This window comes from Manacus candei, unplaced genomic scaffold (genome assembly GCF_025592945.1).
Source record: "Manacus candei isolate 608988 ecotype Guabito, Panama unplaced genomic scaffold, ASM2559294v1 h1tg000013l, whole genome shotgun sequence".
Lineage (NCBI taxonomy): Eukaryota > Metazoa > Chordata > Aves > Passeriformes > Pipridae > Manacus > Manacus candei.
In genome coordinates this window covers 3,507,128-3,522,386 of record NW_026138061.1, presented here as the reverse complement: position 1 = coordinate 3,522,386, position 15,259 = coordinate 3,507,128, and the positions used below count along the sequence as shown (strand labels likewise).

Genomic DNA, 15,259 nt, shown 5'->3' with positions numbered 1-15,259 from the left:
GATGTGGTTTTATCCCTAATTTATAAAAATTTTAAATGTGTAAGTTGATAAACGTCATCTGTGGACAGTAGATGTGGAATTAGATCATTTTAAACATCCTCCAAGAGAATTTCTTGCTAGGTTGTGAATACATTAACTAAACTATTTGGGAAATTGTGATAGACATGTTGATCAGTAACTGCTGCTTTTTGACTGAAAAATTTCAGATCGTCTCCTTAGACACAGAGCTTGTGCCTTGAGAGATACTGCATATTCTATAGTGAGGGAAGAAATGGATGAAGATTTTGAACAACGCTGCCAAGAAATTAAAGAATCTCGAAAGAAAAGAGGTATGTTTTGTGACACTGAGGATTTCAAGACTTGACTCAGTATTTGTAACCAGCCACACAACACACAATTCTTTGCTCTCTCTTATTTACTGCAAGGTTCAGACTGTGCTTCCTCTTACTTCTGTGTAATGCCAAAGGAGGACTCTGTTCCTGCGTGTAAGAAAACAGACCCAAAGTGTAATGAAAAATCAAAGATGCCAGCAGTGCCTGTGGATGCCAGTACCCCCTGCTCTAAAGGCAAGATGCGTTTTATTCAGACTTTCTTGGAGAAGGTGCTGAAGGGACTGCTACATTCTCTGTTCTTGTCACCTAACGTGTTCCTGTGATGCTTGATTCTTCATGCCAGAGGCATTAAATTTATTAATATGTTTCAAAACATGGGATAAATCCAGAGGTCATTCCTTCAGTGTGGTTATGAGATTCAAGTGGCTGGTTGGCATTGTAAGGCACTGGATCAACCGACATTGAATGGCTCTTACATTGCTACCTCTTGAAGTCAAAAATGTTGTACGTGGCAGTTTCTGAATACTTAACTAGTTTTTAGTTACATGCAACAGTGTTTTCCCCTTCCCTGCCCTCTTACCGTGATTTTTCAATTGAAGGGGGAGGGGTTAAAAACCAGGGGATCAATAATCATTATTTCTTCACTTTCCCCGTGAAAAGGACATGAAAAAACAAAGGCCCTAGGGTGTCTTTCAGTTAAAACACATGACATGGTGTGAAGTTTCCTGATCTTCCTGGCATGTCAGGGAATTTTGCCTCTGACTTGACCCGTAGGCTTTGTGTGGTACTCCATGAGTACAAAGAATGATGGGTTTTTTTGGAAGACAAAAAGCCAAGTTTGTTTCGAACAAGTTAACTGAATCAGAAAGCCCACGAGACATAAATCTTTGTGGACAATTTTTTTTTTCCAGCACATATTCCTTTAAAAGTGTCTTTTCAACTCTTCCCAACATATGTATAGCTTTTGAAGCTTACAGATTTTGAGATTTTGAAGGACTCCTCTCCAAATGCTTTTCTGTTGTTCACCTGTATTAGATCACATACTAAGTCACCCAATAACCTTGCTTTGCAGTAATACTTCCTAACTAAAGTAAGAATTTTCTGCTCATAACAGCTTGAAACTGATAGTTTTGTGCATGAAATTCTGTAGCTGACTTTTTTTTTTTTTTACATATAGTAGCAAATTGACCCCATTAAATTGCAACTTTTTCTCCAGACATTCGTAGGGAGACAGACAACGGTACTTGAACTCCTTTGGTCATTTTCCTTGTAAGTCAAGTAAGATGAGGATGCTGGATTTTGAAGGAAGAACTGTTATGGTAATGTTTTGGATGGCTTTTTCTTATATCTCTTTGTAGATAAGTCAAGAAGAAAACGCAAAAACAACAGAAAGTCGAGTATTGCAGCAAAGAGGAATGTTCAGTTCAATAAAGAGAATAAAATTCCTGAAGACCAAACTGAAGTAGAGAGTAGTGAAGAGTCTAACACGGATTGCACTGAATTTGCATCCTCCCAGGATGCTCCTATTGAAGAATATGAAAATGTACTTCAAGAACGACAGAAAAACAGGACAGAAAATGAAAGAGAGAGAGTTCTCCTTGTGACTAAATCTCCTTCTGGAAAGAAGAGAGAACATTCAGACTTAAGAGAGCAGAGTGAAATGCCAGATTGCCAAAAAGCCGGAACTTCTGAAGATGGAGGTTCAAATGGTAAGTGAAAGGTCAAGCAGGTCATTTACCTCCTTTTTCTTCCTGAGGAGGGTTATAACAATTACTAGGTTTTAGCCTTCTTGAATTCTGTTCTATCTGCTGCGTCCCTCTCAAATCAGGACACAGTGTTTCTTGCATAATGGTGCTGCCCTTTGAGTTATGCCGGCCAAACTTGTGTTTTTCTGCAGCTGCTGGATTTCTGATTCTGCAGTTTTGTTTTTCAAATGGTATCTAATTGAAAAACAATTGTTGGCTTTCTTTTATTGCATGAGAATCTTCCCAGCAATAAGCAGTGTAAGTTAAAAGCTGTATTTCAAGCAGTAAGGACCCAGTCCTGGGTGAAATAGAAGAGATGAACTACTGTTTGCGGTGTAAGATGTGTTTCCGAACCTAAATTACTTTGGAGTTTTACTGTGCAATGCTGTACTGGCAGTGTGACTGGTTTTTTTCCTGGTTTTACCTGCCTTTTTGTCTAGTGCTTTTTTTTTTTAGTTTTTATGGAGCAGTGACTTTTGCTAGAAAGAATGTAAAAGTCAAGCATTTATCAGTGAAAAACAGTAACAGTTCTGTCTCTGTTATTGCAGAGAAGTACTCTTTTCCAGGTACAGGATACTTCATTCATACTATGTATTACAAATAAAGAGAAATCCTGCTTAAGGAATCTGTGTCGTTCCAGATTCATGGGTACAGCGTGTGACTCGTGCGAGATGTTCTCAGGTGGAAGAAAAACAGCTGGCTTGTGTCAGGAAAGCTGTGAAAATTGGCACACAGGGCGTGTTTGTGGATTACTGTGAGCTCAAAGTAAGTCTAAATTTCAATTTTATTAATACTGAAGTAGAACATTTTCTTGCTACATTTAGAATTGGAAATGAAATCAGTTGTTAACCAATGCAAATTCAAACAATTTATGGGAGGGATATATGGTTTGTGAAATAATTCAACCTGTAATAGACTATGACCATTATTTCCACAGCTGGTTAGACTGCTGTTGTTGCTTTTGGTGAACTAAATTTCAGGAGACTGGGTTCTCTCCCTAGTTTTAGTGTAACAGATCTTGTTAAATTTTAAAATATCCTACTGACACACACTGCTAGTACTGTTGGTTATTAATGTCTTGGCAATTTTTATGATGGATTGGGCGTTGTTTTGGTTTGCTGTTTGCACGTTTTCATTTATTAGAAATTGGAAAAGGACCTTGATTTTTAGCAGTGATGACTTTTAACCTGAAGTTAACCTGAAGTTTGAGTTGACCCAAAGCTCATCCTGGATAAAATATTAATACCTGCTTTTTCTCAAATGCTTTCAAAATCCAACATTAGAATTTTGTGTTCATACAGGTACAGTGTCACAAGGCTTTTCCAGTGCCCTGTAGGAGAGAAGGTGCTATCCTAGGATACAGCTGGGGAAAGGATCAAAAATGGACCTAGCTGCATGGGGTTAAGCAAAGTTCATTTGTGTGAATTAGAGAGGGTAGAAGAAGGACCTGGCCTTCTTCAGGAGATGTTGCAGTGAGGGAGATTTGGGAAATTGATAGGTTGAGGTCCTGGAGGTTGGTCAAATCAGGGCAGGCTGCTGTTTACATACAACGATGAGAAATGGAATAAAAAGAGGCAAACTAACTTCTTAAGGCTGGCTTCCTAAGCAAGCAAATTTCATGAGATTTTGTTCATAGAATCATAGAATATCCTGAGTTGGAACTGACCCACAAGGATCATCGAGTCCAACTCCTGACCCTGCACAGCACACCCCAAGAATCACACCATGTGACTGAGAGCATCATCCAAACACTTCTTGAACTCTGTCAGGCTTGGGGTCATTGCTACTTCCCGGGGGAGCCTGTTCTAGTGCCCAACCACTCTCTGAATAACTTTTTCCTAATATACAACCTAAACCTCCCCAGACACAGCTTCATGCCATTCCGTTGGGTCCTGTCACTGGTCATCAGAGAGCAGAGATTGGTACCTGCCCCTCTGCTTCCCATCGTGAGGAGGAAGCTCTTGCTCCTATCTGCCTGTGTGTGTAGAGAATCCACATAGGTTTCTCTAGAGCCAGGGTGCTAATAGCACATGCTAAGTTGTTGCCGGCTGGATAGGTTGTGTGGTACAGCCCTTACAGATGTTCCAGCTGTGAGGACAGAGCTACAGTCACGAAATATGTCTTTTAGAAAACTTGTTTTCTTAACATGAGTGTCATTGAAACTTGCTACTTGTGTCAGAGACCTTCTTTGGAACTCACCTGCAGTCAGTAAGCTGGGTGAACCTCCAATCTGTAGCTGCTCGGTTTTGTTTGGGGTGATTTTTTTTGTTTGGGGTTTTGGGGGTTTTTTATAGTTTATTTGCTTGGTAATAGGCCTAGAACTTGATGAACACATGGAAGAGCGTGCAGTCACCTATATGGCAGCAGTTAGAAATAGTTTCATGTGGGATGTTGGCCATGCACCTGTGCCATGTCCTACCTTTTCTGTTTGCAGCTTATCTTGTGCTATTCTGAACTCATATCCATTTTTTTTCTTCAGCAAGTGTTGCATTCTATCGCCATGCTAACTGAGAACGTCAGTATATTTCGCATGGAAAAACTATACGCTGTTCTTAGCCAGTGCATTTACCAACACCGGGAAGATGGCGACAAAAAGGAATTAGTGAAGGTAATTTCTTTTGTCTTAGAGCACTTTCTGCCATTATTACGTGTGTGTGTGTGTGTTACACATGTGTATGTGTGCCCTGTGAACATCACACTTATTATAGCATTACTCTTTACTGCTTAGTTGCCTCTGTTACAAGACTTGTTCACTTCAGTCTGGAAAACATTTATCCATTGTTGCATTTTGCTTCAGCGTTGGCAGTTCCAGCAGGAAAAGTCTTTAAGATGCTGGGTCCCCTCAGAGAGCTGTCTCAAAGTAGTTGACCTGTCTGTCACTAGTTCTGCTCCAGCACCTTTTCGGGGGTGGGGGGCTGGGAAAAGAGGGTGCTTTTCTCAGTCTGTCGCTTCCTCGTTCTCCTCTCGCAGAGAACATGGTCACACTTGGTAACACTTGGTAACACTTGCATAGCATTCATTCCATTATTGAAAAGAAATTAATTATGAAACATAAGGAGAATTAGAGACTTTAGTCTCTAGTCTCACCAGACTTTCTTTTTAACTAGCATAGCTCAAACATCTTTAATTTCATATGTGGGGAGCTTCCTGCCTATGATGGTTTAACAATGCTCTTGAGTCAAATTCTCTAATCTTGTCCTCTAAGAAAGGATTTCCGACTTGTCAGAACTTGTCAGAAATATTTCACAGGAACCCATGGTCCCAGTCAGGCATTCCCAGTATTGACTTGATTTAGGTAGGTTGGATATTCAGTCTTCAGCTTCAAGGTCCTGGAATCCATTTGTGTTTCAGGTGGTTGTGCCTAAAAATAGAAGAAATTTTTTATGTCTCTCAGTCTTCCTTAAAAAAAAGGGGAAGCCTCTTTTATTTGGCCCCGGTCATCTTGATCCCTTCTTCTACACCCAACAGTTAGAACAGACACTCCACTCTGATTGTGCAACAGTGAGGATTATTTGGATCCAGGGATGCCATTCCTGATAAAGGCACCCATTTCTTCTAGAATAATGATATGTTTTAGCATGAGAAGGGATTTGTTTGTTACCTTTGGGGCTTGTGTGCTTTTGTGACGGGACTCGATTTCTTTGTTTGTTTTCAACTTTTACTTTGAGCTTTAATGAAAAAAAAATATCTCCTATTCAGAATAACAGCACAAGTCAGTCCAGGAGCAAGTTCTGCTGTATGAAGAGAGAGACTTTAACAAGTATTTATTGAGAAAAGAATAGTTACAGCTTTTAGTTGTGGCTCTTCGGGAACTGTCTCCTTTCTAATTGTTAAAAGCACCATTGATAGAGATCCACAGCCTCTTGGTACAGATCCCTGCAGTTTTTCTAGCCTACACTATTTTGGGTGCATAAGGATGTGTTTGAAGCCAGTGGGTATAGAACGATTTTGTGATGGCAGAAGCAGCTAAATTATTATTAACTACTGTATGTATATACAGATTCTTCCTTCTTTTGATGAAGAGGTAAACAGGGTTCTTAAGCTTGTATTCACACTGACTCCTGATTTGTCTTTTCTTCTTCTTAGGCAATGAAGAAAGAAATTACAGCCTTCAGTGATCCGTGATACTTGATTTCAGATACCTGACTTCACATAGTCTGTAATGTTTCCTTTTGGTTGCATGCTCTTTTCTTTGCATAACTCAATAAATACTAGTTCTGCACATATATTTATACATATATGAAACAAACATATGTTAAAATTTATTAAGAAAGCTCAAATAAAGTAATTTAATGACTTTTATTTGATATTTCTCTCCTATCTGTGTATATTTTTATGTGACGTACTGCTATGATTGCCTTTAGAACAGATCTGAATAAATAATTTCAGTACTTCTCTTTAAAAGAAAAACTAACTTGAAACAAAGCAAGATTTACTACTGTAACTTTCTAAGGTAAAGTTTAGTTGTGTTTGTAATAATGGCAATCTTAATGCTGGAGAAAAGCATTTAATATCATTTGTTAGTTGATCAGGTGGCCTGTAGTTGAATTAAGTTGTAAATAGTTTTCTAGTTACCTGGGGAGATTGAAATCTGTTTATTACAAAAAAGTGAATATATTGTTTGCAATAAATATATTGAAGTAAAAGCAAAGCAATATCCTGATTTGAAGATGTATTCCTTCTCAAACCAGCAGAGAAAATTTATCTGTTAATTTGATAGTTATTTTTAAAAATGAGACCAAGTTTCACTGTATCACAACTTCTACAAAAATTCATTCTCATAAAATACGTGGCACGATCCTTTGCTGTTCACACACAGCGTGTGGTGATACTGAACACCAAAATGTGCAATCCCTCTGTTTGGTTTCTTACCTATGTCAATAGTGTTCTTTTTTTGTGTCCTTCTAGTGTGTTTCTTCAAACATTTGTTCGTTATGCACATTTTCTTTTCTCTGTTTGGGTATTAATAAAAAATTATTCTCTTTTTAGTGGTGTGTTGTCTGCTCTATTTTAATCACAGAGTAATTTTGATCATTAATAACCTTGCACTTACAGGCCAGCACAGATATTAAGGTTTTAAAAGAAGAGGTGCATGTGAGCAGCTTCCTCTCCACTCCTGGTGTATGGGTTATACAACAAAGGCAAGCCCAGGAGAAAAAGAAAATTTACATTGAAAATTTTAATGTAATATATTACACTGGAAATATAAAAAATGAATTAATGTTACTTTTCCTTAACTTGATCTCTATCTTGGCTGCTGTCACTGCTTTCCAATGTGACTGGGGGCGGTTTGCTGACTGCATTCCCCAAGAGAACTGTTTGGAAAACTGAACAGGAGTGACAGTGTTGAAATGAGGAAGCAGAAACATTCCTGGGATTGAAACTTGCTCTTCCAAGCTTTGATCAAATGCTTTCCTGTCACTAGTCTCGCCAGGATACTGTACCTAGGCAGATCTTTAAAAAATGTTTCCAGTTGTGTAGAACTTCATTTTCCATGACGAGCTGTGAACGGTTAAAGGCTCCCACAAGCCACATCTTTATTTTTCTCTTTCTCAGGGAAACGGCCACATTTTAGTGTCTGACCCAAAACACAACACATAGCAATGAAAGAAATAGTATATGGAAACGTTTTTGAAAAGGGTGCAGCGAGAGTAAAAACCAAATATTGACTAAAATATTTTATATGTACTAAAGTGAGAGAGGTATCCTTTCTTAAAGTTCTGTAACTAAACAAAAAAAACCAAACAAACAAAGAATGGGGCGGACTCTCTTTCCTCAGAGCCGCTTCTCTCGTTTGGGGCTCTGACCCTGCGGCCGTGTCCTCCCTCGGCGGCACCTCAGGGCTTGGAGTCGCTGAAGAGCCTTCCCGAGGCTGGAGGCGCCGCTGCCCTGACAGCCCGTCCCGGGCGCGGCGGGAGGGCCGAGCGCGGAGCCGAACTTTGCCGACGGAGGAGCGGCTACGGCGGCACCGCCGCCGCCCGGGAACTCCGGCCCTGCCGCCCCCGCTCCTCCCCGCCCGGCCCAGGAGCCGCCGGCGCCCCCAGGGCCGCGGGGCCGGGGCAGCCCCCCGCGCCCGGTGTCCGCCGCCCGACGGGCGGGGCGGCGGGAGCGGCTCCGCCCCCGCTCGCTGCCAGGGCGGCTGAGGCAGCGGCCGCGCTCCTCGCGTTCGCCGCGCTCCCGCCCCGGGGCAGCGCCGCGCCGGGAGGATGCGAGTGGGCGCCGCGGGGCGAGGCGAGGGCGCGGGCGGCCGCGGCGTTGGGAGCTCCCGGCCCATCCGCCGCCCCCCCGCCCCGAAAGAAGTGCAGTAGTTTGTGGAGCGCAAGATGGCGGCGCGGCTGTGAGCGCAGGCGGCGGGCGGGCGGCGGCGCGGGCTGAGGGGGCGAGGCGGAGCGGCGCCGGCAGGTAGGGGCTCGCTGGGGGGGCTTTCGGCGCCGGGAGGCGGGAGGTCGATCCCCGCTCCCCGGGGAGGCGGTGCTCTGCGCCCGCCCCCGCTTCCCCCGGGAGCGGCCCGGGCGCTCCCCCGGCGGCGACGGGACAGCGCCGCCGCCCCGGGGCGAGGGCGGCTCCAGCGGGCGGGGGCGGGCGGGGGCGGGCGGGCCGGGCCCGGCAGGGACGGCGCCCGCGGCGTGGGCGCGGTGGGGCGGCCGCGCCCCGCCCGCCTCCCCATTGTCTGGCGGCGGCGCTGCCCCCGCGGCCGGGGGTCATCGCCCGTCGGGGGCGGTGGGCTCCGGGCGGGCAGGGGGAGCCGGGGCATCCCTTCGCAGCGGGCTGTGCGTGTACCCCCGGCCCGGCGCGCAGCGGGGTTAAACCCCTTCGAGCCCGAGCTCCTCTCCCCGTTCTTCCCTCCTCCGCCCTATGCCGGGAGCCTGTGCGGGGTTTTGCTTGTCACGGAGTGGGGGAAGATCCGTCTGACTCGTCAGTCAGAAAAGAGAGTCAAAGAAGTTCAGTAATACCGGTGCGCCCGGAGGAGCCGGCGGGTTCCCGCCCGGTGTTAGCGCTGGGACGGACAGACTGACGGACAGACTGACAGACGGACTGACGGCAGCCAACAAGCCATGAAGTTCTGGCTCCAGAGTTGTCTCGCATCCCGTGGCGTTGCGGTGCGGGGGCGAGCGTGGGGAAGCAGCACAGTGTATGTGCAGGCAAAGTTGGGGAAGATGTCTGGTTTGCTCCTCCGGGGGTGTCTGGGTTTTTAGGGGTGCATTCTCACGCTCGGCTCTCCCCTATACCAGGATGTGCAGCACTGGAGATCAACACCGACTTCAATAAACCATGTAATGGAGGCAGTTCTGGATCTCTGAAAGGGCTCAGAGTATCTGCAATAGTGAACGTCATCTGGTAGGTACTTGTGCTTTATAAGCACAGAATCACAGAATATTCTTGAGTTGGAAGGGGCCCACAATTTCTGAGCTGCTTGGGCAGGTTAAATAATGGAAGGGTGGAGAAGTTTACTGTGCACAGAGTGTCAGGTAAAATAGTGAAGGCTGAGGTGGCTGGGTTTGCGAGCTGGAATAGATGCTCCTTTTTAAAATAGAGATGTACAGAGAGCATATTGTGCATGTCAAACTGCATAGAAGCATATCAATAAAAAGTGAATTTTGTTACAAAACTTGTTACATGAAAACAAGTATTCACTCAAACGTGAGAGAGGAATTTAAAAAGCTGTGCTGATGGTTTTCACCAGTGGTCAGTTTGGTTTTTTTCAGAAGGCTTTCAGACCAAAAAAGAGCTTGTGAGTACTTACAGAAACCCTGTTTAAAACGACCTACGTGATGCAGACTAGAGGACTGCCCTGAATTATGACCTCTTTGAGAGATAATGCATCATTTAGAAAACCCTTTTGTTGCTGTCTTTAAACATTGCCAGGAAGGCAGTCTATCTTGTGTTGTTAAATGAATTCCTCTGAGCCGATTAGAAGTAGGTGCCATTTTGTATAACTGAAATTACTTGCTTTTAAATTCAGGCTAGTGGTTTTTGTATCTTTGCTAGACTGAAAAGCCCTCTGCTATCACATCTGGATAATGCGTGTGTGTACTGTGATTGTCCCCAAACTTGACTTTGTAAAACATAGCACTTCGAGGTAGATCTTTCTTTTGTGAGGCTTAGTTTTCTACTTCCTGTGTGTTTCTTATAATAATCTCTTCTGGATTATTTCTTCTCCTGCAATACCCTTGATGACCTGTGAGTGCTTTAGCAGTGTCCTGGTGTCTAGCGTTAATTGCTGTCATTTATAACTGTAGTTTATTATTGGTATAGACAATATTTATCACAAAGTTTGTCAGAATACTTATTGTTAGAGACCGTGAATTGAACAGTTCTGCCTTTTGTAGATTCTCAGTACTGAAGAATTTCTATCAAATAATGGACTTTGTAATAACGTTTGGGTCCCTTTTGTTCCTAGTGTACCAAAAAGACTTTCTTGTGTCTCCTGCTTCACTGAGTAGTCTATAGCGTTTTAGTTAAGCTTATTGCTATCCCTGAGGTGTCCCCCTAGTTTTCCCTCCGTTTGTTTATATGTAGTCTGAGGGAAAGGTTTAAGTTTTTGGTTAACTCTCATCTGCTTATAACTAGTGACCCATTTGTTTGTATGTGACTTTCAAAGAGTCTTACTTGATAAAAAGTCATATGTCTTTGAAGTCAGATTCTTTCCTCAAATCTGAGTACAGGATTTTTTGCAGCTTTATGAAGCTGGAACTTTAAAAGAACCAGGTACATATGAACTGGATTTTATTCTGTTTGCACATAATAAATATAACCAAGGCACAATCACTTGTAGATAAGTTCTGGCTCATCTTTATTTTGCTGATCAGTTTCTCTTTACTTGTCAAGCTGAGGTCTAGTCAAGGTTTTACGGTACCAAATTCAGTGTTTTTATGTTTTCTGATTTTTATAGATCCTGAGCCTGCTGTAAAATTTACAGAATGATCTGACCATTTACAGAAAGAACAGTATCTGTTAAATTAAGTCCTGTGTGATAACAGTTTTGGGGTCATGGTGTGAGGGAATGCTATACCCATTTTTAGCTGAGTGCATGGACGTGCTGTTCTATTCTGTGTATTAATGGTCAATATTCTCTCTCCTTGTGCTTCAGATGTGGGGTCATTGATCCATAAATGTCCAAGATGGTTTGCCTCTGAGCTGTCAGGGACTTGTAAACAAGTGATGCAATTTTCAGTATAGTACCATTTTCCCTTTTGTTTTCTTGCTATTTCCTAAATAGACAGCAATACTGATCTTAGTGTTCTACTCGTATAGCTCCCTACTACCTGTCAGTAGCATGACCTTTGGTGAATATATAGCTATAAGAATACAATTTTGTTGTTATTAAGTTTCTCATATTGTCAACATCATTAGTCTTATTAGTTCAAATTTATTGTCCTTATTCCAATTCATCTTCTTTCTCTCTTTTTTTTTTTTTTTTTTAATTTTCATGGCTAGTTCATGATCTTTCCAAGTAGTCAAACCATTTTGCTGCATAAAATAGTTCTGTGGCATTTCATAGTTCTATGCCTTGCACCACTTTAACTGATGGTGCATTTCCAGTTCTGTGGTCTTTCTGTCAAGGAACTGGAATGAAGTTCAGAAGGTGCACTCAAGTCTTTTTCATATACTTCAAAGTTCAGTGAAGTGGTACATATTTCTTAGAACAGTTTCTCTACTACCAGTGGATTCTTTCTAACTAGCTTCAGGGATCTGCTCAAATTGAGCAAAAATCTGCTGTTGTCACTTGTTAGAAGATGTGTATCACTCTTTTATCCTCAAGTGCTTTGAGATCATAGTAAATGTTACAGTTCAGTAGAATTCTCTGAAAAGGAGTATGATCTAAAAGGGGCAAAAATTTGGATGTAGTGTATGTTTATTAAACCATTAAAATTATAAAAAGACACATTATCATGCTAAAGCACAGAAGCTAGGAAAATTACTGACAACTAAAAGAAGAGTAGATGTTATGTGGTTAAACAATCTTGGGGAAAAATTGTAAGGAACTTTGAATATGCTACTTTTTGCACTCCCTAAGTGATGAAGTAGCAAGAACTTAATATTGCAAACATCCTTTAGCAGCATGACCTCTGCTTGTGCCTGACAAGTCTAAAGGAGCTCAATATATTCTACTTTGAAAGAACAGGTTTCACATCATGTTTGGAGCCATTTAAGAAAGTGATTTTGGTATTTTAGGTTCATTCTGTGCAGCTTGGCTTTCTCCCAGTGGTGTTTTGCAATGCAGTCCTCACCTTCCTTGCTTACTGGTCTCACTAGGAGCTGAAGGAATTTTATATGCTTCCAGGGACCCACAGTTTGAAGTTGTTGCTCAAGCAAGACCCAAAGGCTGGCAGTTTTGTTTGTAGAGTGGGCAGACAGAGCTGTGCAATGAGGCGTGTGTAACACCAGCCCTCGCTGCTTGGCAAAGCCAGCGTCGTTCTGTGAGTGCCAAACTCACTCCACCAGGCAGGAGGGCAGATAAGAGCTTTTGAACTTTCTGATGGAAATGGTGAAAGTTCCACGTGTTCAGCACTCTGAATCTTCAAAGCATCTTTGAACCAACTGTATTGGATGGAAAATAGCTGTTAGCTGAATTAATTCTGTGAATTGGGTAATTATTTTATATAGATTTTAAGGCTTGAGTCACTGGTTATAACTTAGGATGTGATTATCTTAACATTGTCTTAGCTTAGAAAGTTGCTAAGAACTTCGTAGATGGAAATGCATGTTTGTATAGTCCAGGGCAGTCTTGGTAGAGGTTTCTAAGCTTGCCTTTCCTAAAAAATGAGACACACTAATGTAAACAAAACATGATACTAATGTGGTTACTTTCCTCCCTGTATGATAATGGAAAGACATGCTTTGTATGCCAAAATGCTGTTGATTTTAAAACTCTCCTGCAGGCTCTGTGCATGGGTGAAAGGTTCTTGTTAATCAGGTCAGTTGAGATCTAGGAATGTTCTGTATCCGAAAAAGAGTAAAAGGGACACAATGGGAAGGAGTCAGGAAAGAACAGTTATTACTACTTGGGCTGTAGAAGACTGGTCGTAATACCTTATTTTCAGCTGTGTGCTTCTTCAGAAAGTCCAGATTTCTTGTTAATATTTAGAATACCTTCAAAGTAGAAAAATTCTGACTTCTTATACATGGGTCAGATGCCTTCAGCAAAATCAGGGGAGCTGAGGGCTCTGCAAATCCGAGCTGGATCAGGAGGAGTTGGGCGCTTGGCAGCAGTTGCCAAGTGAGTTAGATGGAGCAAGCCTGAAGGCTCAGGGGTTCCCGTTTCTCAGGAGGATTCTCCACAAGGTGAAACACATTTGTAGCTTCATTGGAATTTTTGGAGCGTTCAGCACTGCACAATGTTCAGCCTTGTTTGCAGTGTTGAATACTTAATGGCTCTCTGTTCTCCAAACTTCTCGGTGGGGATCTGTCTGACAAAAGGTTTACCATACCTGGAGTGTCACGAGTTCATGTTTTTTTGTGCATGGATCAGTGTGAGGAATTGATGCCTTTACAAGATCCCTGCTGGCATTGTAGGTATCTGTTAAAATATGATGCAAACACACACAACTTTACTCCTTGTACCTTGTGAGTGTTTTTCAAATTTGACTTCTTAATGCATTTTACTTAAATTTGTTGGAGTTTGTTGGTGAGTAGAGAACTAATTAAAAGAAATAATTTAGCATGGAAGAAGAGTATTTTTGGTGAGGTAATTACAACTTTGGGTGCTTTATCTTACAATCCAAAACCATTCATTTTAACTCTGATTCTTGATAAGTAGCTTTTTTTTTTTTTTTTTTTTTTAGTTCTCTACTTCTTGGGTTCCTTTAGGGGAAGTATAAGGCTTTGTTAATATCAGCTATTTGTTTCTTTTGGGGAAAGGAGGGAAGAGGTGGGAGAAAAGAGTAATATTGAAGTAAAGTAAGTTTACTCTTTCCACACTTAGTAAAGAAATAATCACATGAGCACATCCTTAGCAAGGTATATCAGTCATTGTGTATAATGTCCAGAGAGGGAGAATTTTTACATTACTGAGTACACTGAAATTTTAGGTCAGAATGCATTGCTTTGAAAGCTTTCTAGTATATTAATACTTTCATGGATGATGACAGTGTGAGCACCATACTCTGATGTCACACACGCTTACTGACAGAGTGGGAAATACTTCTACAGCAGTTTAAGTCAGATGCATGTAGGCACAAACTAGTTCTGAGGGCAGAATTTGCAGCTATATGCTCCTTTATATGAGTGAATATCCTGTTTCCAGATGTAATGCTGAATTACAGATAGTAATTAGTATCTGTGAATTACTGAGCAGGAGCCCTCTTCCTCACCAGGCTGCGTTTAAGCCCTGTTGCTGCAGAGAGCTGACATGAGAGAGAGAGAGGCTGAGGGTGAGAGCTGGCTGGAGGGTTGGGACTGGAGATTGCTTTGCACCAGAGCAGCTTCTTCAGCACTACTTTGTGTGGAAAGATTCAGTCATTTCCACCCAAAGCAGTGAAATAAAAAGCTCAGTCAGCCATTTCATCTTGAGATACCCCGCCCTCCAAAACAAATATTAAAAAGAAAATGTAGGTTTTGGCCCATGCATATCCTAGTAATTTCCAGTGATTAAGTTGATGTTTGTAATTGGGGTCTAGCAGGCCATGTTATGCAAAATACCTTTTTTTAATTTTTGTAGAGACAGTTACAAGATTTATGTAGTCCCTTTACTATTTTATTTAACCCAAAAACTGCTTGAAAAGGGAAGTGTTTAGTTTGCCTTCATCCTAGATTCAATTTTAATATCTAATGTTTAAATGAAGGGGGGGTTGATCTTTATTCTTAGTGATTCGTGCTGCCTCAAAGCACAGTGGTTTCTAGTTGTGTGCTGCCTTTCCCACTGGGGGATGCAAACAAAAGAACAATAATTTCAGACTCCTCCTTCAGTTTCCAAGAGAACCTTAGCTGCTCAGGGATAGCTTTGAATTTTAAAAGCATTTTTCTTCCAAATTATGTATTGATTGCACACAAAATAGCAGTGCTCTAATATGCAATTTAAAACAAATGCATGATGGTGCTCATTTGCTTTTAATGCTGCTTTTTCCAGCAGAAAAACAAAAAGTGGATTCTGTTCCCATAAACCAGTCTTGCAAAATCCTTACAAACATTTATTAGTCTAGACACTAAATATTCTCACCCGGCCTCAGCTCGACGATGACA

General features: G+C 42.0%; 1 protein-coding gene and 1 long non-coding RNA gene across 2 annotated transcripts in view; both read left to right on the top strand.

The window, feature by feature from the left end:
- The window catches only part of ATAD2 (ATPase family AAA domain containing 2), a 30,680-nt gene extending 23,615 nt beyond the window's left edge, over positions 1-7,065 (top strand). Inside the window, exons 23-28 of the mRNA XM_051778457.1 lie at positions 207-329; positions 426-566; positions 1,691-2,041; positions 2,718-2,842; positions 4,557-4,685; positions 6,164-7,065. Of these exons, the coding sequence (XP_051634417.1) occupies positions 207-329; positions 426-566; positions 1,691-2,041; positions 2,718-2,842; positions 4,557-4,685; positions 6,164-6,202 (908 nt within the window). The 3' untranslated portion in view covers positions 6,203-7,065. The remainder of the gene's footprint in view (positions 1-206; positions 330-425; positions 567-1,690; positions 2,042-2,717; positions 2,843-4,556; positions 4,686-6,163) is intronic.
- A 1,128-nt stretch (positions 7,066-8,193) lies between these two features.
- Positions 8,194-9,390, top strand: LOC127467033 (uncharacterized). The gene is made up of 3 exons (XR_007902936.1): positions 8,194-8,331; positions 8,425-8,479; positions 9,310-9,390. It is a non-coding gene; the product is annotated as an uncharacterized LOC127467033 (long non-coding RNA).
- The last annotated feature ends 5,869 nt before the right edge of the window (positions 9,391-15,259 follow it).